The sequence below is a fragment of the Lathamus discolor genome, chromosome 19 (genome assembly GCF_037157495.1).
Source record: "Lathamus discolor isolate bLatDis1 chromosome 19, bLatDis1.hap1, whole genome shotgun sequence".
In the NCBI taxonomy this organism is placed as follows: domain Eukaryota; kingdom Metazoa; phylum Chordata; class Aves; order Psittaciformes; family Psittacidae; genus Lathamus; species Lathamus discolor.
The window spans coordinates 3,998,348-4,021,343 of NC_088902.1; the positions used below are offsets into that span (position 1 = coordinate 3,998,348).

Here is a 22,996-nt window from a genome sequence, read left to right on the forward strand (position 1 = left end):
CACTCCTGTGGACACTTTCACCTTCCTAATGAAAACACAGTAACACTGCCCTGTTGTCTCCCTGGATTTGTGGTTAAATTGCTTTGTCAATGTAACCTTATCACTTAATGACCAACTAATGCTGTGCAACAGGAGCTGCGGAAGGACTCGCTGGGTATCATTTCACTGGCATTGTGAAGCCATTGGAACGTGATCCCTTATTCCATTAACATTGTTTTGGCCACCATAATCCCACCCAGTTAATCACATTTTTAGGATATTAAAATAGGTCCCACTATAGCCTGAGTTGTAACTCTTCCATCCCCAAAGAGTTGCATGGGATTTAGCTCTGTTAAAGCCAGCAGTCACTGGGTGAAATAACAGCAATACACAGTAACTTGGCTGATCCTTTTTAGCCACCAGACCTTGTTCCTTAGTGGTCAAGTAGGAACGTTGCTAAATCCACAGCAAGAAACACGAGAAATAGCTCCTGTTATTTTGGGTGAGCAGTTCAATTCTCACTTCCCCATCTATTAACCACAATGACTGTTCTCGGAAGATGTGCTGCCTTTAGGAACCGGGCTGCCGCAGGCAGAGAGGTTCCCAGGGTGTTTGGGTTCCTGGTGTGCTTGGTGCTGGACACCCTGTTAAAGAGAGGCATCAGTTATCCCTACGGAGCTCTCAGTGATGCTCTGTACCTGTGCTGAGAGCTGAGCAAGCTGCAGTGTTTAGACAGCGTTCAATTTTCCTCCCTCTTCCAAATTTCAGTGTTTTTCTCATTTTCTGCAGCCGTGAGCACAGCACAAGGCTTCTGGTGCAGGATTTAAATAGACTCGAGGTGGGAGGCGAGAAATATTCCCTTAATGTAGAGAGAAACTGAGGCACGGAGAGATTGAAGGATTCACTCCACAACTGAGTTACACACGGAGTCTGACTAACACAGGGACAGGAATGCTGTGAGCTCGAGAGCTGGAGCACTAAATTCATGCTGAGCAATGAAGATGCAGGTCCCATCCCTCCTTCTGCCTCCATGGGTGGCACTGGTGGAGAATTTGTCTTATCCCAGCTGTTATCCCAGAGCTTTCATGGCTTGTAGAGCAGATGGAACACCAGATTTCTGGGAATGGGGTCAGTGACCCCATCCTGGTGTACACTGGGATAACATCAAGGCTCTCCTGGAAGGATGTGAGCCTCAGGGACTGTGGGATGCTCCCATCTCCTGTCTCCATGAAGGAGAAGGTGAGGGTGGCAGGACTGCTCAGGCTGAGCATGAAGTTGTGTTTTTTGACTTATTCCACAGTTGCTAAGCAAATATTCCTAATTAAATCAGGGATCATCTGCTGGGGAAGAACCAGTTGAAAGCTCAGGGAGGGCTGAAGGTGGCTGAAGCAACCAGAACAGAGCAGGGTTAGAGCATCCATCCACGTGTTTTAGCTGTGTAAGTTGTATTGTAGCTGTAGAGGCTCCAAGTTAATCTTGCAAAGCTGGATTGATGCTGAGCTCTCTGACACCAACATTTCTGCCTGCAAAGGCTCTGGGCAGTGATCAGTGACCCGAGTGACAACCTGGAGCCTGCATCTGTAATGTTTGTCTATGTTATGAGCAGCAGAGGTAGAGCTCATGTTTCTCATGCCATGAGAAACCCCGTCAGTGGGTTAATGCTGTGCTGCCTCTCTGGAGCAGTTGGGGCTTTGTGTGTTCCCTGCCATGGGAGGAGAGACACTGCATTTACAGTGCATTAAGGTATTACTGCCACAACTCTGAGCTGAGAGGTTTCTGATCCTCCAAAATGAGGAGGAACAGATTTGTCCCAGATTTCTCAACGGAGGCAGGTTCCCATTCAAGCAAGAGGAGGGAAGAGCAGGGCAGATGTTGCTGCTGCAGCACCAGGTGCTGAACCCCTCTGCTCTGCTGCCTGGTGCTAATGGGGGACAAGGAGATGTTTGATGGGAGATGGACAACCCCAAAAGGCTGCTTGAGAAATGATGGGGTTCAGCAGGAGGGAGGTGAGATGTCAAGGAGGAAGCAGGGTGCTAAAGCAGCCCCGTGCCAGGGAATAGCTGGGGGTTGGGTCAAAGGTCCTGAGCTGTTTGCGCTTTCAAACTTAAACAGGGGACATTTAGGTTGGATCTAAGGCAGAAGCTGTTCCCTGTGAGGGTGCTGAGGCGCTGGCACAGGGTGCCCAGAGAAGCTGTGGCTGCCCCATCCCTGGCAGTGCTCAAGGCCAGGGTGGACACAGGGGCTCGGAGCAAGCTGCTCCAGTGGAAGGGGTCCCTGCCCGTGGCAGGGGTTGGAGCTGGAGGAGCTTTAAGGTCCCTTCAACAGAAATCATTCCATGACTCTATGATTCTATGTTTTGTGCTGCACTGTCCCCCTCGGGAGGGATGCTGGGGGGGATCCCTCATAGTCCAAGTCTGGCTGTAGGAAGAGGGAAGCTGTGTGTCCCTTCTGCTTGGAAATCCACCCTGAGAAGGCCAACAAAAAGGGAAATGAGTGATGTTTGTTCTGCTGCTTTGTAGAAACTGCATCTGATGTTACAGGTCATTGCCTGGAGCATTGCACAAGGGGGTTTCTTAAATGGCTGTTAGGAATGAAATCACATTTGTTGAGACCAGATGCAGCAGGAGACCTGGATGGAAAAGCAGAGGGAACCAGGCATTGGGAGGACTGGGACCTGTTGCATTAGACACAACAATTAGGCTGGTGTTGGCTGATGCCACACAGGAGGTGATGCTGTTGCTGTACCCCTGATACTGAACCAAACCTTGGCTCACGACAGGACCTCATGAGAAGGAAGCAGCTGAGGGGACTTCACCAGGGAGGAGGTGATGCCGCTGGCCTGGAGCAGATTCACTGGCTTTGATGGGATCATGGGAAGCAGAAGAGGAGCAAACAGGGCCAGTGCCTGTGGCCAATGGGCTGTAGCTCCTGGAGAAATCCTTTGGGGCAGTGAGATGCCAAACCAAAGCTGCCCAGAGCTCAATGGTTATTGTGCCGTGCTGCAGCTGATGGGGGCAAGGGCTTAATCCTCCTCCTGGTTTTAAGGGAAGGGCTTCTCCTAACAGCATGGCAGAGGTTTGTGGCTCTCTGCATCTGAAGTTTGCCCCTGACTGAGATCCAAACTGTTGCCGTTATGGAAGTTGCCTCCAGCCTTTTGTTATCACTACATGTTTATGGTTGAAAGCAGCCGTGTTTGTTTGCCTTAGACCAGATGACAGTGATTTATTGGCAGGAAACCTGGCAAAGAGATGAGCCAGACAAGTTTTCAACTGCTACACATGTGGATGTAGTGAGATGATGGCTATTTCATGGTTATGAAACCTGCGGGAAATAGGGCCTCACACTTGGATGTGAACTGTTATTTCCAGGCATTTTTCTCAACCTGCAAGTACCAGGGGCAGCTCAAGGGTTAATCAGCGAATCCCAGGATCCCAGAGTGGTTTGTGTTGGAAGGGACCTCAAAGCTCCTCCAGCTCCAACCCCTGCCACGGGCAGGGACCCCTTCCACTGGAGCAGCTTGCTCCAAGCCCCTGTGTCCAACCTGGCCTTGAGCACTGCCAGTGATGGGGCAGCCACAGCTTCTCTGGGCACCCTGTGCCAGCGCCTCAGCACGCTCACAGGGAAGAGCTTCTGCCTAAGAGCTCAGCTCAGTCTCCCCTTTTATGTCTGAAAACTTAAACAGCCCCCCTGAGCCTTCTCTTCTCCATCTGAACCCCCCAGGTCCCTCAGCCATTCCCATCACACTTGGGCTCCAGGCCCTGCACCAGCTCCATTCCCTTCTCTGGCCCCGCTCCAGCCCCTCAATGTCTCTCTCGCAGTGAGGGGCCCAGAGCTGAGCACAGGATCTGAGGTGCAGCCTCACCAGTGCCCAGTGCAGGGGCACAATCCCTGCCCTGGCCCTGCTGCCGCACTGGTACTGGTACAGGCCAGGATGCTGGGGGCTTCCTGGCTGCCTGGGCACAAGCTGCTCATGTTCAGCTCCATCTCTCAGCACCCCCAGCTCCTTTTCCAGCTGCTCTTCCCGAGCCTGGAGCACTGCAGGGGGTTGTGGCCCACATGCAGGACAGTCCTTTGCCTTGTTGAACCTCATCCCATTGGCCACAGCCCATGGATCCAGCTTGTACAGATTCCTCTGCAGAGCCTTCCTATCAAATAGGAATGGCAGCACAGCCTCTTTCTAACTCTCATGGTCAAGCTCTTTCCCAAAGCCAGGAGCTCCCCGAGCTGCCCAAATCCCACTTGGCATGTGGATGGGCATTAAAGAGCTTCTGCTGCTGGGGTGTGAGAAAATGGAGACCCATGGGGGGTGCAGGGATCAGAGGTTGTCCCTGCAGCACATCTCCAGGGGATGCAGCATTTTCCAGCGCTGGCTCCTGCAGAGCCAAAAAACCTCAACCCTTTTGACCAGAATTGAACTATTTCCATCAGATCAACTGAAGGGAGAAAGCAACAAAACTCAGGCTTCCTTGCAGGAAATCTGAAATGCAGGTTTGGGATCAGACTGAAGCTGCCTTGCTCAGGCTGGCTCAGCTTCACTTCTCTTTTCCCAGGGGGATGCACACACACAGACGTGTGCAAACACACACATGCACACGCATGTTTACACACACACACACATGTTTACATACACACGTGCATGCAGACACAGGCACACGCTCTGTCTTCTGTACAGCAAACAAATACCCCAGCACCAGTCAAAACACTGATTCAGAGCAACTGTTGATGGCTGTGGCTATTGCTGCTGCTTTCCCTCACCCACAGCCCCAGCACGGCTGGAAACAGTGAGTGAAACCCAACAGCAGACACCGAAATTAAGAAGAAAAATCACATTTCCCCTTCCCATGGGAAGGGCAGGCGCGCTTTTCCCAGGCAGTGGTTCTGCCAGGAATGAAACCTCTGCCTGTTTGCAACGCGCTGAGCATTAAAGGATGCTCCGGGAGCTTGGCACTGGGAAGGGCGCTGTAGGGCAGGGCTGGGTGCTGTGGAGCAGCGCTGGGTGCTGTGGGGCAGGCCCGGGTGCTGTGGGGCAGGTCCGGGTGCTGTGGGTGTCTCTGTAGCGGTGACTGATCGGGGCGGTGCCAGCGCTGGGGGCGGACTATTTGAGAGGAGCCTCCGCTCCTCAGAGCCGCGGCTGCCGCCGGAGCACTTGAGCGGCGGCTTCTCGCTCTCCGCCCGCAGGAGGAGGAAGAGGAGGAAGAGGAGGAAGAAGAGGCTTCGCTGCCGCCTCTCCGCTCCTCCGCCCCTCTTCCCCTTCCGCCCCACACCTTTATGGACGAGCGCCGGAGCTTGCTCCACTCTCCGGCTGCCTCCTCCTGCAGCCGCCATCCGCGGGGCGGCTCGACCAGCAGCCACCACAACCTGGGCTACACCGAGCCGCTGCCCCCCGCCGCCCCGCAGCCAGCCCCCGAGCAAGAGGAGGAAGAAGGTGACGAAGGCGAGGAAGGCAGCATGACCGTGGTGGGAGGAGGCGGCGGCGGCGGCGACCCTTTGCTGGAGGAACCGCAGCAGCATCCTCACCCTGCGCTCGGGGGGGACCGCTACGATCAACCCCAGGCTCCGGCCGCCGTCCCCACGGGTCAGCCCGCGGGCGGCGGGGAGCACGAGTGCTGCGAGCGGGTGGTGATCAACATCTCGGGGTTGAGGTTTGAGACCCAGCTGAAGACCCTGGCGCAGTTCCCCGAGACGCTGCTGGGGGACCCTCGGAAGCGGATGCGCTACTTCGACCCCCTGCGCAACGAGTACTTCTTCGACCGAAACCGCCCCAGTTTCGATGCCATCCTCTACTACTACCAGTCGGGTGGGCGCATCCGGAGACCCGTCAACGTCCCCATCGACATCTTCTCCGAGGAGATCCGCTTCTACCAGCTGGGGGAGGAGGCCATGGAGAAGTTCCGGGAGGATGAAGGGTTCATTCGAGAGGAGCAGCGGCCGCTTCCCGATAAGGAGTTTCAGCGCCAAGTGTGGCTCCTCTTTGAGTACCCTGAGAGCTCTGGGCCAGCCCGAGGCATTGCTATTGTCTCTGTCTTGGTCATCCTTATCTCTATTGTCATCTTCTGTCTGGAGACCCTGCCAGAATTCAGGGATGACCACGACTATGAGGGAACTGGGGGAACATTTGGGATGGGTGGTGGTCCTCTCCAACCTGATGTCTTCACCAACTCCTCATCCCCGGCTACTTCCATGGTGTCATCCTTCACCGACCCTTTCTTTGTGGTGGAGACTTTGTGCATCATCTGGTTCTCCTTTGAGCTGCTGGTTCGTTTCTTTGCCTGCCCTAGCAAGGCCACCTTCTCCAAGAACATCATGAACATCATTGACATTGTGGCCATCATTCCCTACTTCATCACACTGGGCACCGAGCTGGCTGAGAGGCAAGGCAACGGCCAGCAAGCCATGTCCTTGGCCATACTCAGAGTCATTCGGCTGGTCAGGGTCTTCCGTATCTTCAAGCTGTCCCGACACTCCAAGGGGCTGCAAATCCTGGGGCAGACCCTCAAGGCCAGCATGCGGGAGCTGGGCTTGCTCATCTTCTTCCTCTTCATCGGCGTCATCCTCTTCTCCAGCGCCGTTTACTTCGCAGAAGCTGATGACCCCAGTTCAGGTTTCAGTAGCATCCCTGACGCCTTCTGGTGGGCAGTGGTGACCATGACCACAGTGGGCTACGGAGACATGCACCCCATCACCATTGGGGGCAAGATCGTGGGGTCTCTCTGTGCTATCGCTGGGGTACTGACCATCGCCCTTCCTGTGCCTGTCATAGTCTCCAATTTCAACTACTTCTACCACCGGGAGACAGAAGGCGAGGAGCAAGCCCAGTACATGCACGTCGGGAGCTGCCAGCACCTCTCCTCCAGCGAGGAGATGAGGAAGGCTCGCAGCAATTCCACCCTCAGCAAGTCCGAGTACATGGTGATCGAGGAAGGGGGGATCAACCACAGTGCATTCAAACAGGCTGCCTTTAAAACAGGCAACTGCACAACCACGAACAATCCCAACTGTGTGAACATCAAAAAGATCTTTACGGATGTTTAAAAATCAGCACCCCCCCCCCCCCTTCCCCTAAACCAAACAGCAACAAAATCTGAGGATGAGGTAAAAAATCAAACCAACAATAATGATGCAAAGTGACTGTGTCCTCGGTGTCGTGTGGAACATGCACCATCGTCGGTCTCTGTGTGCCCTCGGGTTTAGACGTTTATTTTTTTAGCTCCTTCCTTTCTAAAGAGCCAAATAAAGGATCTCAGATTCTCCGGAGGAAGGCACAAAGGTAAAAGAGGAGGAAGATGAAGACAAAACCCACTCGCTGCCCAAACAAGTGGTTGTTCTGCAACGTGTTGCAGGGCTGCTTTTGTTTTCTTGGCTTTGGGGACGTCTCGCTTTGCTCCTGGATTTCTCCCCCTCTTTCCCTAAGGCAGTGTGTAGCCGATTTCCCTTCCATCACATAAGCTCACTTGTTGGATTAACAAGCCTGGACTGGGTGGGGAGATGAGGAAAGCATGTTGCAGCGCGTGCTGGAAGGGGGGTGGGAGGAAATGACCATTTAATTTTACAGAGCCTCTGTTACCACATTGTTAAATGATGCTTCATATCAAAATGTGATGTGCTGCTACAGGCACATCACAGATTCCCTTTCTCCTTCTTTAGATCGTTCAGGAAATCCTCATCTGATCGGAGACCAGGGGCAGTCATTGCTGATTGAAATAGAGAAAACCAGTCCCCAAACCCCCATTTTCTGTTCTTAATTCCCTTCCTCTGTAACCCTTTGGCACCATTTCATCCAACATCAGATCTGTGGCCGTGCAGCGGGTCTGGGTCCGGGGAGGAGGGAGGTGAAAGGGGATGGTTACAGGAGCTGATGGTGCACAGGGAGCGATGCCGACGTGGACCAGGGGATGCAGGATCCATGATGGGCTCCTCTGCAGCCTCCAACAACCCAGCTGGAGACAAAGGGATATTTCCTCCTTGTGTTTTGGGTTTGGGAGAGATGCAGCCGCTTATCGCAAGGAGATTAAAGAGGCAAACACGCCTTCCAGCGGAAGTCACTGATTCGGACAGGAGTGATGCAGTTGCCATGGCGACCCTGGTTTCCTGGGAAACCCCCAAAGGTTGTCATGGCATCCCTTCTCCCATCCCCCTTGGGCCTCGCTCTTCCCTCAAAAAAACCTTTCCAGATGGTTCCAGCCCCCTCCTCCCGCAGGACACCGCAGCTCTGCCACCCTACGTGACCCCTTCCCAGCACTCCATTCCCAGGCCATGGCCACGGTGTGGCTTCCCTCTGCTGAATAAAGCTCCCACAGGCAATAAGCACCCCCCAGACCCACCGCTCCCTGCAGAGGAGCTCACACCTTGGCACTGAGATTTGGGGATAGAGCCTCATCTGCAAACACCGAGAACAACCCAGAGCTCGCCCTGCGTCCCATGAACCCCGGTGTATTCCCTAAATCCCATGTGGAATGGCTCCGAGCAGCAGTCGGGAAAGCTCGGCTGAGGAACTCCATCAGCTTTTGGAAACCAGATGTGTAAAGAGCAGGATGGAAAAGTAACCAAACCCCCGCCGGGGTAAACACACCGGCTTCATCCTTACGTGTGCACCAGGGGCCACGGGACATCTGACGGGATCAGGTGAGCTTTGCACGGGGTAGTGTTTAACAGCACCATGAAGTAATGTTGGTTTTGGGGACAAACCTCGTGCTTTCCACTGCTTAGCTTTATATTTCCACTCCTCCTGCTGCTCTGGGATATTTCTGTGTTGAAGTGGGATAACATCCCCTAGCTCCTCTGAGTATATTGGCTTTTTTAGTGCTACACACAGGAGGAAAAGCCTGCTGCTTACTTTTTTGTGCAGCTGGATTTCTTCAATTCTGGTGCTAAAAAGGTTCTTTGCAGCGGTTTAAGGCTTCAATCTGACCCCTGCCGTCAAAGCAGGCTGAAGGCAGCGCCTTGGCTTCGGCTCTGCTCTGTTCTGCTGGGGTTTGGGTTGAATAAAACCAGTTTCCCTCAAGGCAGCGTCCTGCACAGGGCTGGTAAATACCTTCTATGAAAAGGGAGATGTGCGAGTCAAACCTTTCTCATGCGTGTGGAAAGGGGAATTTGTCCTGAGAGATGCTGTCCATGCTGGAATCAGAGTTTAGCTGGGATTTTACCCACACTTAAAGGATCAGAACAGTTTGTAGTACTCTGCCTTAACCCCAGTTAATAAACCCCTTATAACCAGGGAAAACATCAGAGCAGCCTCTTGGCTAAATGTGACAGCTTTATTTGAGTTACTGTAGTTTTCAATGATCGAACAAATGGTCCTTATGAGAGAGATGCTCTGGAGCACTTCAGGAGGTAACAAACCTGGGATCCCTTCTGGGATAACTGGGAATATCCCAGAGTGCCTTTTCCCCACACTGCCAGTGGGCTGAAATGTCATTCCTGCCTACAAGCTCTCACTTTGTATTGTTGTTAAAGCTCTCTCCCAGTCCTATTCCTAAAAGAAGGATTTGAGTTTAAAAGCAGTGGAAACAGCCCCACTTGGGACTGTGTCTGCCTGCTCCCTGTGGCAGGAAACCACACATTCTCCGAGAAGTGGCACAGCAGTTTTTGGTTTCTCTACCATTTAAAAGAAGAAGAAACCTTGCAGGTTGCTTTTTGCTTTCCTGGCGAATCCTTGCCTTACTTTTGAAGACAGAATAATTCCCGATGGATTTGATTGACGATAAAAGATGCTGTTTGGGAGAGGTGGCAAAGAAACCGCTTCATCCACTGGAGCAAAATGGCTTAGGGTGACATGTCTCTGCTCATGGCAGGGGGTGGAACTGGGTGATCTTAAGGTCTTTTCCAACCCAAACCAGTCTGGGCTTCTGTGATTCCATGAAAAGGCAGTTTTGCCTCAGTGCCAAATGCTGTCACTAACAACCATGAAAGCACTGCTGCTCTGTCTTCAAGATGCACCCCAAAAACTGGCAGTCAAAACTCAGGGACATCCTTCCCATGGTCTGCCCCATTTCTGTCTGCTTCTTCCCTTTGTGCTGCCCCATTAGGTACCATTCAGTCCGACAGCCTCTCTTGAACTGCCTCCTGCATGTGCTGTGCCAGGAACTGGAGAGATCATGGAAAGATTGTTCTCTTTGCAGCCAGCTGCTTATTTAACTTCCTTTGCTCTCTTGCAATGTGCCTCCTATTAGGACCTAGGACTGTTTTAACCATCACTGGGGAGTTAAAGATGAGCCTCAGCCTTTGCAGTATGCTGGACTCGACTGTTTCTAATGTGCTTAGAGGGGCAGCATTAGGAGATTAGTATTAGTGGAGCTGCCTGCCTGCTGTCTGCAAGGAGAAGGGCTTGCCTAGCCTCAGCTTATTACATTAGATGGAGGAAAGTGCATTACTGAAAGCTGCTGGCTGACATTTCAGATTGCACAGGCAGTGAGTGGGGGGAAGGCAGGGTCCCTGAAGCATGTGGACTGTGCATGGAGTCCTCAGCTTGTTGTTGCATGTGCAGCGTGGCAGGAATGCTCTCCGAAATGTCCTCCTCCTCCTCCCATGTCCTTCCTACCTGTTGTATAAGAGAGAAGATGACACTGATGGCACCAAGGGATGGGAGCAGTGAGATCCCACCCCAGCGATGCAGCCCCTGGATGCTTTGTGTGTTTGGTTTATATATGGGCACTGGGTGATAGAGAGCCTTGTACAGGCTCCTACCCCCTTTACCCCCTTTCCCAGGTTCATGTCCCTTTCCCTCTCCTTGGATTTTAGGACCTGTTCTCCCATTTCAGCCCTGGATGCCACCTCAAAACACATTCTTGGTACCAGGGGATGCAGGGGACACACAGCAACCCAAACCCTGGCCCCTCCACTGGGTTCTTTGGCACTCTCCCCTTTTTCTCTTGTTGTTTTCCCTTTTTTTATGTGTGTTTTCAGGCCTGACTTCTGTTGTTCTGCAGCTCCACAGAAGCCCTTCAGGTGCTTGTGGTGGAGCAGGGCAGGATCCATCCCACCCTATGTGTGGACGCTAACAAGGGCTGGAGATAACTCTTTCCTCCAGGAGGGTTAAATTTCTTCCCAGGCAATTGTTCCTGCTCCATCGCTTGACAGAAGTCATTTCTGTTGTTAATGCCCAGTTTAGGATCAGTTCAGCAGAGGCAATGGGCAGACAAGGAGCTTCCCCAGCAGAAGGGAAGGCGCCATCCAGAGCTCCCCAGCAGTGGAAGGGTGTCTCCTGCCAGAGCTGTAGGGCAGGGAAAGGGTCTCTTGCAGTGGTTGGTGTGTACAGAGAGTGTTCTACACGGAATCTGTTTAATTGTGTAGTTTGGAGCCCTCTTTCTGCCAAGCTTTTAAAATCTGCATATCCTGGTGCGAGCACACGGAGGCTCCCGGCACAGCCCATGCTTTAACAAGTGATCTCTGGGTGTGCTGCAAAGCTGAGAGTGCAAGCAAACAGGATTTAAATGGCACTCGTTGTGCCCTTCAGTCTCAATTGCTGCATGTACTGGGGGGCAGAGCTCAGTGCACTGGCAGCCTCATGCAAAGGCCGTTGTATGGGCGATGGGTGCAGGGAAATGGGGACTTTCTGGATGTTATAGAATGCTGTGGGCAGGGCAGTATCCTATGAATTGTCTCTCTTATTGATGGTACTGCCTTTCTGCACCCTTCCCTGCTGCGGGTCCTCACCTGTAGTCTGAACAGGATGCTTGGCTCGACCCTGGGGGTGTATAGCTGGGGTCTTTTACTCCCATCCTTGGCTTCCCAAATGGGAAAATGAGTAATGATATCTCTGTCAAAGCAATATTCATCCCACCTGATGGGCCTGGATTCGCTGCTTTGCACTGGGACAGCATCAGCGATCCTGCTCTTTGTCACCCAGCAAATCCTATTTTTGCTCATGAGAACCTTGCTCCATGTGGAAGAGGGATGTGCACAGGGTCCCACTCTGCCCTGGTAGCTGGAGCTGTTTTATCCCTATTGCTGGCAAAACGCAGGTACAGACGCTCTGAGAAAATCCCCTGTGAGCTTTTCCTTCCATTTTAAGGCACTGCTTTGTGAGGCACACAAGTTTCAGGGTTTGTCTGTGTCTCATCACCGCTCAGAGCCTGATTTTGCTGCTGAGGATGCTCTGCAGCTGGGCAGGGAAACCTTCACGCATGAACCTCCCCGCAGGGCACCGTCAGCTTTCTCCTTCTTATGAACCAAGACGTGCTCAAGTAGATTAAAACATGTCTCCTATCTCGTTCAGCTTGTCACTCGGGTTGGGAGCAGCTGAAACACTTCCCAGTGGCCTGTATTCCCCTGCTCACAACGGGAATACTCTTCACCTGACCCTGCTGCACACTGATCTCGAGACCCCGGCTCAGCACTGCCGACAGCAGCCGGCGCTGCTGGGTTTGTTTAGGAATGATTCATTTCTTTAAGCCTTGTAATTCAGATGCTTTTCTGAGCATGTTTAAGCTCTGTCGTGTCTGTTGCTTTTCTACAGTTGTTGCTCTTCATTTTTAGCATCTTTAACACATGCTGGGTGGGAAGATTTGCTTTGAGTGCATGGCTCGCACAACTAGACTAGCGAGCGGCTATCTCTGCTCTCGCTGGCTAGGATGCAGAGTGCAATCAGTTTGCTTTTGATGCTGACCAGCACCAGCTGCTTTGCTTTGCTTCCTGTGAAGCAGCATCACGGACAGACACGGAAAATCCTTTGGGGTTGTGTCATGGTTCCATGGTGGCGGAAGCACTGAAGGCTCAGCCCAGGCTGAGAAACTGGGGCTGTTCAGCCTGGAGAAGAGAAGCTGCGTGGAGACCTCAGAGCAGCTTCCAGTGTCTGAAGGGGGCTACAAGGATGCTGGAGAGGGGCTCTTCATCAGCGACTGCAGGGACAGGCCAAGGGGTGATGGGTTCAGACTGAAACAGGGGAAGTTCAGGTTGGATCTAAGGCAGAAGCTGTTCCCTGTGAGGGTGCTGAGGCGCTGGCACAGGGTGCCCAGAGAAGCTGTGGCTGCCCCATCCCTGGCAGTGCTCAAGGCCAGGTTGGACACAGGGGCTTGGAGCAAGCTGCTCCAGTGGAAGGGGTCCCTGCCTGTGGCAGGGGTTGGAGCTGGAGGAGCTGCAAGGTCCCTTCAACACAAACCAGTCTGGGATTCCTGGGATCCTATATGGGAGAAAAGGGTTGCCAGCACCAGGGTCTCTGCTTGGCATCTTGCTCTCATAGGAAGCCAAAAGTTGCGGTGGCACATGGACAGGATGCTTTGCAAAGTGCTTTTCACATTCAGAGAGATGTGTTTGCTGTTTGACTTGGTTGCAATGAAGGCGCTGAGTGCGGTGCAGGATGGTGGCGGTTGCTGTGCTGCTTGGAGGGATTTGGGCTGTTAGTCCATGAAAATGTGTGTCCCTGCACCCCAAACCTGGAGGGGGGGAGCCCTGCGGCGTTTGCTATTGGTCTGCTGGGTGGCTTTGGACAGCTCAGTTCCTCCGGGCCTCAGTTTCCCCATCTGTAAATGGCACTGAGCAGCTTCACAAAGTGTTCGCAATGAAACACACTGAGGAAGGAGGAGGCAGTTTTGAAACACAGAGCAAGAAGTAAAGAATTCTCCAAGGCTTTATGGAGTTCAGCTTTCTGGAAGCTTGCAGAGCCTTCAGAACCTCCCCCTGATATCCCAGGAACTGCAGTTATTTCCCTTAGCTGGAGGAAAGCTTAGGAATGCCAGCTCTGCCCTACAGCTCCCATCCCATAATCATCCTTCTCTCCCCTGATTCCTTCACTTTGCATCTTTGCACTTGCTTTTCCATCCTTATGGCCCATTTCTCCTGAAATCTCTGTGCATTCCTAATTGAAATCCCTCTTCTTCCTCCTCGCTGCTCTCTGCTTGGAGCTGCAGCTCCGCAACGATTTGAACCTCAAGCTGTTGCAGCAGGTCACAAGCGAGACGTAGGAAGTTTGGGCTTAAAATGAACCTGCCTGCTGCAAAGTGGAGCTTGTAGGAGGGGTGTGAAAGGAGTTTGCTGTGAGTTTGGGTGTAGCATTGCAAGCTAGAGGGGTTCTCTACCTCTGCTGCGTGCATTGGTGGGTGCTGGCACCCAGCGCGTGTGCTTTAGCCTTCAGGTGTTTGAGATGTTCTGCACTTCCTCCTTTCTGCAGTGTCAGAAACAAGCCTGGGATTTTCTCCCCTGGGGCTGGAAACCTTTCAGTGATGCCTCTCCCATCCTGGTTGCAAAATGCTCTGAGAGAGCAAAGCATGCCCAAGGAGAAGGGGACCAGCAAACGTGACCTGGGTTCAGCTGCTTTCCTGACTTGATATCACCTGATGTGATATCCTGACGTGGTGTCTCCTAGGAATTTGGCTTTATTGATCCTTCTCCTTAACCAAGCTGTCATGCAGCTCCCTTAGAGCATTACACAGCACTTCCCTTTATCAACCAAACTCGGGAAGAAGAGATATCAAATTATATGATAAGGCCTGTTTTCCCTAACCCTGCACTGATTGGCATCAATTATATCTTCCTCTTTAATTCTCTATTAAGGCCATTCCAGCATATTGTTTGGGATCAGTGACAGGTGGCCAGAGCCATCATTTTTGCAGGTCACTTTGTTTATCCCTTAACAAACTGGCCCAACAGGAGCTCTTTTCCAGTCCTCTGGATTTCCACCAGGTCCAGGGCTCAAGAGATGCTCAACACTTGCAGTCTCACGAGCTGCTTTGCCAACTCCTAATGCTTGGATACAAGTTATTTGGCTTGATAGGTTTAAAAACATCTCATTTTTGTGGCTGCTGTTTAATATCCTCTGTTTTTCTTGGAATGGAGAGGATTTCATCACCTCCATTTGATGGGAAGACATCTGGATCTCTTCAGGAGCAGGAGCAGGGGAAGCAGTATCTCCTGAGTGCTCCTGACTTCTCACTCCCACTGTGGGTCTTGCTGAGTTCAGTGCAATAGCATCATCGTTAGGCTGAGGATTCGGGGATTTCTTTCTACCAGGGCAAGGATACAGCCTGAAAAGGCCCCAGAACACCCCAAAGTGCTGGCTTATCTGCCCAGGTTTAGGAAATTGTTATTTGCCACTTAATCTGCAGAGCCCAAACTCTGCCATCATTTTCCCAGCCAAACCAATGCTATTTCCTGGGCCAGCTGAAGGTGCAATTTGGGTTGTATTTGTGCAATGCTCCAGTGTTTCTTGAGGGTCCCAATAGCTTGATCATTGCTTTGCAAAAAAAGCAGGAGCCTTTCCCTGCTGGCAGGTGGGAGGGAAGAGTAATCCCAGTCTAATAAAGCATAACCCCTAGTTAGCTTTAAGCCCATGAATAGTCCTTCTGGCACTTCAAGATAAGCCAGTGCTTCAGTAACTGTCTGGTCTGAGACACATGCAAGGAGCATTAAACCCTCTTGGTAGCTTATTTTCCCCCAAGTGCCAGGCTGCCTTGCAAGGGATTCTTTGATCCTGGTGGGAAATCCCACCTCTCTCCTTTCTCTGCCTGCTTTGAGCATCCCTGCAGCATCATCCCTGCAACATCCAGAGCACAGGGCTCATCCTTCTCAGTGCATGGATACTATCCCACCTTTTTCCTTTGGGGAAAATAGGCTCATTTTTGGGGATGAGCTGGAACCAGGCAAGTCCCAGTGTCTTAGGCTGGGCTCTGAACTGGGAATGCAGATCCTTCCTTCCCTTGTCTCATCACCGGCTGCCGATGAAGCATCTGGCGCACGTATTCTGGTTTGGTGGTAGCGCTCATCTTACAGTGTGCACCACACACTGGTTTTAATATAGTTGATGAACTTCACTATAGGAAGCTTTATGAATACCCACTTGAAAATTAACTGTGAAAGGGCCAGAATTCAGGTGTGTGACTCCTGTGACTTATACAAGGCTTAAACCCTCAGGGAACTTGGCTAAGCCCCATTCACAGGCAGGCGCACAGCCCGGGATGCAGGAGGTGGGATGCTGTAATTGCCATGGTGTGAACTAAAGGCAGAGAAAACAAAAGGGATATTAACAGTTGCACAAAGTTTCTAAGTATTTCAGTGTCTCAAAGACAGAGCAGAGCACCTCACTATAGAAAAACATGAGTCAGGATGAGTCCCTTCATAGAATCATACAATCACAGAATGAACCAGGTTGGAAAAGCCCTTTAATCCCATCCAGTCCAACCCTTACCCCAGCACTGCCAAGGCCACCCCTAACCCATGGCACTGAGGCCTCGTCTCCACGCTGTGTGAACACCTCCAGGGCCGGTGCCTGCAGCCCTGCCCTGGGCAGCCTGTTCCAATGCCTGAGCACCCTCTGGGGCAGGAATTGTTCCTCAGCTCCATCTAAACCTGCCCTGGGGCAGCTTGAGGCCGGTTCCTCTTGTCCCATCCCTTGCTCCTGGGGAGCAGAGCCCAGCCCCTCCTGGCTCCATCCTCCTGTCAGGCACTTGTAGGAGCGATCAGGTCCCCCCTGAGCCTTTTCTTCATGAGAGTTATTAGGCTTCAAAGCAGACCTGATGCGATACCAGGTGGATTCATGCACTGCACAGGCTCAGCAGCAGAGGTTGGGGGATTTTTTTTGTTGCCTTTCACTAGAACTCTCCATCTCTCCATCAAAATGGGGTCTCAGGTTTGAGCTCTGTGGAATCACCTTCACTTTAAGATCAACCAGTTGCTTAGTATCATGTGAATCATATCAGGTTGGAACAAACCCAGCTTGATTAAGATAAAAACATGACGAGGAAAACCCACTTTGCTCTAATTATTCTGGATTTGGAACTTGCCATTAATGTGAGATAATAGTTAAGAACCAGAATATATTTAATGAATCTTTTTTCTATCTTTAGCTCCCTTTGACTGTGTTGTTTTTAGTCTGTGAAAGAATTCTAATGAGCAGATCTTTATTTGTGGGGAATGGAGATGGGAAGTTGTTGGAGGGGACCAATGTGCAACATCTCTTCTACTTCACTTTGGGAAAAGGATAATCAGTTGCTGCTTGTTTCCCAGACCAGGCTGTGTATAAAAGTGGTTCTTTGCTCTGCCCAACAGATAACAGAAGAAGTTTCAAACTTCAGACCTTCAGGACTATGTTGAGAAATCAAATGTCTCCAAGGAGATGGCGAATATCATGGACACGGTGACTGATGCTGCTGTGGATCCGACCGACAGAGGATCTGTCCTCCCCAGTGAAACCCATTTCATATTTCATCTATGAAATATCTGCCACGTTATCTGGGTTTTCTAACAAGTGCATTATGTAGAAGGGAACATCTTTGCAGCCAGAAGATTATCTTCAACCCATGTGCAATATAATGAGACTGAACAAAGCCAGGAAGGAGGAGGAGGGAGGTGGAAATCATTTGGACATTATTTTAGTCTTTTTTTATAGAATTTAAAAATATCTCTTGGAAGATGAAGCAACCCAAAAGGAAACATTAACCAGAGCTGCTAATAAGCAGTCCAAGTGTTTTGCTTGGGGTGGGAGGGAAATGGGGGAAGTTCAGTCGCTCTCACTGTTCCCTGTGGAAGGCCACGGGCTGTTTTCATCACTGGGATATGAATAATTCCTGTTCCATTTTCCTGACTTTCCTGTAAATGCTCTTTATGAATAGGTATGTGCTGTACCAAAGGTTGTGATTTATTGTAAGTCCTCATTAAGAAAGGAACATCTCCACTGATTCTGAGGAATATGGTGTTGAACAGTCAACAGGTTGTGCCTTGCTTTCAGGATCCCTCCATGAAAAGCTAAGGAAAAGTCCAATCTCCGGGGGTGCAAAAGGTGTAAAAACCTTATCCTGGCTGGTCATGCCTCTGAATTTCATAAGAGCCCATATGCCCTTCTCTGCTTTTCCATGGACTTCAATCCCAAGGGAATATTATAGTATTGTCTTGCTAATACTATAATAAACAGGAAGCCCATCACTCCTTTGCTGTTGCTGTTTCATTTTGCATGCCAAAGTCTTTTCTGTGGCAGGTTAAGAGCGGTGGGTTGCCCACACTGGGCTGTGAAGCTGTTAAACCTTTGGTTTTCATAACCTCACTGCATTTCATAGGACCTAGATCCATTTCCTAGGACCATATGAGTAAATATTATCCCAGTGCAATTAGATAGATGGTTTGCAAAGGGATAAACGGCCTGCAAAGGCATAAATGCAAATGGCAAAGGGATTGATGGTTTCTTCTGATGGCTCCCTGTCCTTGCCCCAGCCTCATCCACCTCTGCACGCTGCCTTCATCCCAGCTATGAGACTAAAACCCACCTGGCACATACTTTGTTGAAGGAGCAAGGTGATACAACAGCATTGTTGTGGGACTCAGGAGAGCCCGGGAGGCTCTGTGTCTGCATTGCAATAAGTCACCAGGAATGATCTGGGGAATGTAATTTGCACTGGACCAAGGAAAGTGAGCTGGAGCTTGCTATGGAGCAGAGGATGCCAAAGGGGAGGTAGCGGGAGACAAAACCTTGAGGCATGTGAAGCAGACTCTTGAATTCATGTCACTGATTGCTTTGGGTCCATGTCCAAGGACAAGACTTAAGGTCCTCACTGGGGACCTGGAAAGTGGAGCAAGGACCACTCAGCCTGGAGGGCAGCACTGCAACCTGGATCCTTCACTGAGCAGAGCTGTTTACCTGCATTTCAAACCAGATCTTGGGCAGGAGATGGGGAACATTCACAGGAGACACATGTGGGATGCTTCAAGGCACAACCCAAGTGAGGATGCACTTAAAAATAAACAACCTACATAGAAGAAAGTCTCTGAAATGGGAAAACTCAAGGGAATATTTGTGGCAAAGCAACCAGCTGTCTGCACCATGTGTTTCTCCTTGCAGAAGAGCTTTGAAGATGAACCAAGAGGGTTTCTGAGGCACTGTTCAGGGCTGGGATTGCTCCAGACCTATCTGTAGTTCAGCATCCTCCTTTAAGGCTGTCCTCAGTGCAAACTTCAGCCGAAATGAGGATTGAGAAATTCCCTTCACGGTGGGGAAATGATGTGCTTCTTAAAGGAATGTGTTGGCTTTGGTGAGGCTACGTTTGTTTTGTTTGCTTTTTAAACATGGATCATTTCTTGGCTTGGATTCCTCCTTCTGTAGTGGCAGATGTGTTGCTAGTGATGGAGAAAGACCTTGTTCCTGGGAGCAGGGTTTGGGTGTCCCAAAGACAAAGGTTTCTTGGGCTCTTCATAGGTACAGACTGGGGAGAACAGGCTGAGACAGGGAGAGAAGAAACAAGGGTGAAATCCCACCAGTTTTAGTCAAAGCTGGGTTGCCCATCTTGGGGAATGAGGAGCAAATATGGATCCGGCCCTTAGTGGGACACTGCTCCTTGGGCTTGTTTGCATTTAGTCCCATCATGGTAGAAATCCTATGGTCACTGGAGCTGGGGATAAATGACTTGGAAAAGGGCTGGTGCTGCTGGCACTTGGTTTTGCCATGGTTTTTCCAGCACGAGGTGCAGAGGGAGGTGGGTTGGGAACCGGGGCTGCTGGAAGAGCCCAAGGAGCAGATCTCTGATCCCTCAGGGATTTGCTGGGCATGCCAAGGCTTGACAGAGGGATGCTGGGGATTCCTGGAGGTGAAGCATCCCATGGTGTGAAATCAATCTGGTGTGAAAGGCGACTGCACAAATCAAAGCTAATTGGGATGGTGGCTCTCATTAACTTCACATCTGACCATGCCCTGCCCAGAGGCGCCCAGCAGGGGATTAGGGAAAGGGAACTCCTCCTTGGGATCCTCCAGCTCTGCCAGCAAATCCCTCGGGATCTGTAACCATGGCACTGCTGCAGCCAGAGGATGGGCTTAAAGAGCTTTTTGCTTTGTGTCCAACTGTGTCTTAACGTGGCACAGCCAAAACCCCCCTGTAAAATAGATCTGTTTGCAGCATTCCCTGCATCAATATGGGTTCATAGCTTGCTCTGGAGGCTGCAAAGGTGATAGAACAAAGTCTTTAGCAACCCTGAAATCTCAAGGGGCTGACCCAGAAAACACTTTTCTACCATGCTGGTGATTCTGGGGCTGCAAACAGCCAAAGGACCCACTGAAGGTCTGACCCAGTGTCCCCCCACAGCCCTGCAGACAGTCCTGGGATGCCCACAGTGGGAATGGCACATTAACAGGAGAAGGATTGACTTTCTGGATCACAACACAGACCTGGATCTTGGGAAGCCCTGGACCCAAAGGTGTTAAATTTAGTTTCTTTTGGAACATGATCTAGTAGCCCTTAAAACGGGGGATAGAATGTACCAGTACTAAAGTGATCTTTATTTGTCAACAGTGTTACAGAGCTTTTGTATGGCTTGTGTGTGTGTAACATAACTATACCTCTGTTTGCAACAGCCACTTTGTTAAAGCGTCTCTCTGTTAGGGTTCAAGAGCATATTTTGATGAGCAAAGTGATGGGAAATACCAGACCCCTTCACCCATTTGGGTTGGTGGCTTCCAACAGCAGAATGCCTGCGGCCACCCACTGCTCTGTTCCTCCCAACCAGCACCAAACCCACCCTGTAGACATCTCCCACTGATGCTGATCTTGCCAAATCTCCACCTCCTCTTGGTATTGTACATATTGGCCTTGACCACTTTGCTCCATGCTGTTGGGTTTCTTTTGCTTGGTCGCTGAGCCTGCTAACTGTTAATGTGCTACTTCAGATTAACTGAGAGTTTGATAGTCTCTACTTGTCAGTCCAGTACATTAATGTGTTGCCATGGCTCTTGCTTGCCTTGTGTGTCTTAAAGATAGCGATCGTATGGGGGCAGGCGTGTTGAAACATCGTTTGGAGCACAGGGCTGGATTGGCAAGGGAAGGCAAATTAAAAATGTATCCAGTCAATTAAAAAACAAAATAGGGAGCGACTGAATGGTGGCTGACATCAAGAGAAGATCCAAACCCCAGCGTGCTTTGATTCCCATAATCATCCGAAGGCAGGCAGGCTGCTCATCTTTATTCATAGCCCTTCAAAGACGTGCTCTGAGATGCTGAGCATCAGACGTGCTCTTTAGACGCTGAACACGTAGATGTTCCTCCTCTGTGCCCAGCACAGCTGCCATCTCCAGCAAGCTCTGTACACCATCACTCCCAGCTCTTCATTTCAGGGTGCAATTCAAGTGATGAGAGCTCTACCTTTGGGTCTGTCCTGGTGGATAGGCAAGAAAAGCAGATCTAGGGAGCTGGGCTGGTACAGGGTCATGTAAAGCCACGTGTTGTAGGAACAAATACGAAGGTGTTGGAAGAAGACAGTGAAATTAGAAAGCAAAACGTCTCAGAAAGTGTTTGAGGACACTGACAAAGGCTCAGTGGATGCAGCCGGTGGGATGGGGCTGAGTTGGAAGATGCTTTCAGGGACAACATATGAAATACTGTGGGCCTGCTTTGCTGGATTTGGGGGTAAAAGTCAGGATTCCTGCAGACCCGTCTTGGCCTCCACCTCTGTCCACGGGTGCTGGCAAAAACCTGCAAAATAATTTATTCTGATTTTATATTATAATATATAATATATTATATATTGAGCACGCTGGAGGTTTAATGAGTGCACACATGTGGATGTGTTCTGAGAGAGGTTTGAATTCAAATGCACATCTCTGTTGCCCAGAGAAGCTGTGGCTGCCCCATCCCTGGAAGTGTTCAAGGTTGGACACAGGGGCTTGGAGCAAGCTGCTCCAGTGGAAGGTGTCCCTGCCCGTGGCAGGGGTTGGAACTGGATGAGCTTTCAGGTTCCTCCCAACCCAAACCAGTTGGGTTCTATGATAATCCCCATCTTTTCATCTACCAAACTCCGATACATGTAAATTATGTTTCTTTTTCACTTTTTCCTTTTGCTTTCCCCAAAATGCCCTCATCAGTGCATCTTTAACAGAATGGTCCGAGATGCTGTTGTCACCTCCTGGTGTTCTGCGTAACACATCATCTCTCTGACCACTGCAAGGCTAGGCCACTTATGCTGTGTTTTAAATGTCACTCCTATTCTTGAGGATGATTTCAGAGCAGAGCAATTTGTCTGGCAATGCCAGATCATTGGGAGAGCAGGACTTGCAAGTGAATGGTATTAAGAGGAAATGTAGCCAGGAAAACAGCGCTTGAAATGAGGCAGTTTTAATGCCAAATGATGTGTTTGCTGCCCTTGTGCTGCCATTAGTATATTGGAAAGGAACTTGGTTATTCGGGTCTGGCAGGAATATCACCTTCACTGATGAAGGTCAGACATTCCCAGAGCTGAATTTAGCATCTTAATTCATCACCTGAGGCCCCAACACATTGCAAATGGGAGACGTTGCATCAACCATTGACTTCCAATAGTGGAGCAGCTCATGTTTCTTATTTTCCCATCCTTTGCTATGCAATTTATTTTCATGGGATCTTCCAGGGATTGAGGTGGCTGGATATAATTTTGGCTTTGCTTCCCCTCCTTCATGTGGGTAACACTGAACTGTTCCATGACTGTTTCAACTGGAACACGTTGGGTGTATTTGAGCAATGAAATGTTGCCTTGTGAAATTCAAGATATCAGCCTGAAATACTAAAGCCTTCTCTACTAGAGAAGGCCAAATACTGGCTAATAGGTGCCACAGAAACGATGCAATTTAGGACTGGAGATGTAAAGTGCAGTCTTGTTACTCTGAGTTCATTTGAAACTCTGGTTTTGCCAGTGTTTGTTGTGTTGCAATTGTTTAAACATGTTCATTTGGTACCAGTCTGATGCTAAAACAAGCTGCTGCATCCCATTGTCCTGGTGACCTCCACTGTGGTGTGGGTCTTGTGTTCAGCTACCGGTCAAAAACGTGATTTCTTTTTATTTGGTTATGTGTTTTTTTTACCTGATGTTGAATTTATTTTTTTAATGTTTTCATTTTTGCTTTTTTGGGGTTTTTTCATTAGAACTTGAAACTGTTCTTTCATACGCAAAGTTCAATAAAAAGGCTGAAACACAATGTGTGGTGTTTGAAACGGGGTAGAGGGGAGATGTTGGGGGTGCAAAGGACCGTGCAAGGGTGAAGGTTGAGATGCATCCTCTGGATGAACTCATTTTCCAGGTTGAAATAAGACGAAATTATTGTCATTCTTTAGAGTAGAACTTACTCCTTTACAGGTGGGTG

The 22,996-nt window shown here is 50.3% G+C and overlaps 1 protein-coding gene across 1 annotated transcript; it reads left to right on the forward strand.

Annotated features, from left to right (window-relative positions):
• Positions 1-5,116: 5,116 nt before the first annotated feature.
• LOC136023652 (potassium voltage-gated channel subfamily A member 3-like) lies at positions 5,117-22,831 on the forward strand. Its single transcript, XM_065698324.1, has 2 exons — positions 5,117-8,601; positions 16,957-22,831. Exon 1 carries the CDS (start codon positions 5,248-5,250, stop codon positions 7,009-7,011), a length of 1,764 nt encoding a protein of 587 aa, XP_065554396.1. The 5' UTR covers positions 5,117-5,247; the 3' UTR covers positions 7,012-8,601; positions 16,957-22,831.
• The last annotated feature ends 165 nt before the right edge of the window (positions 22,832-22,996 follow it).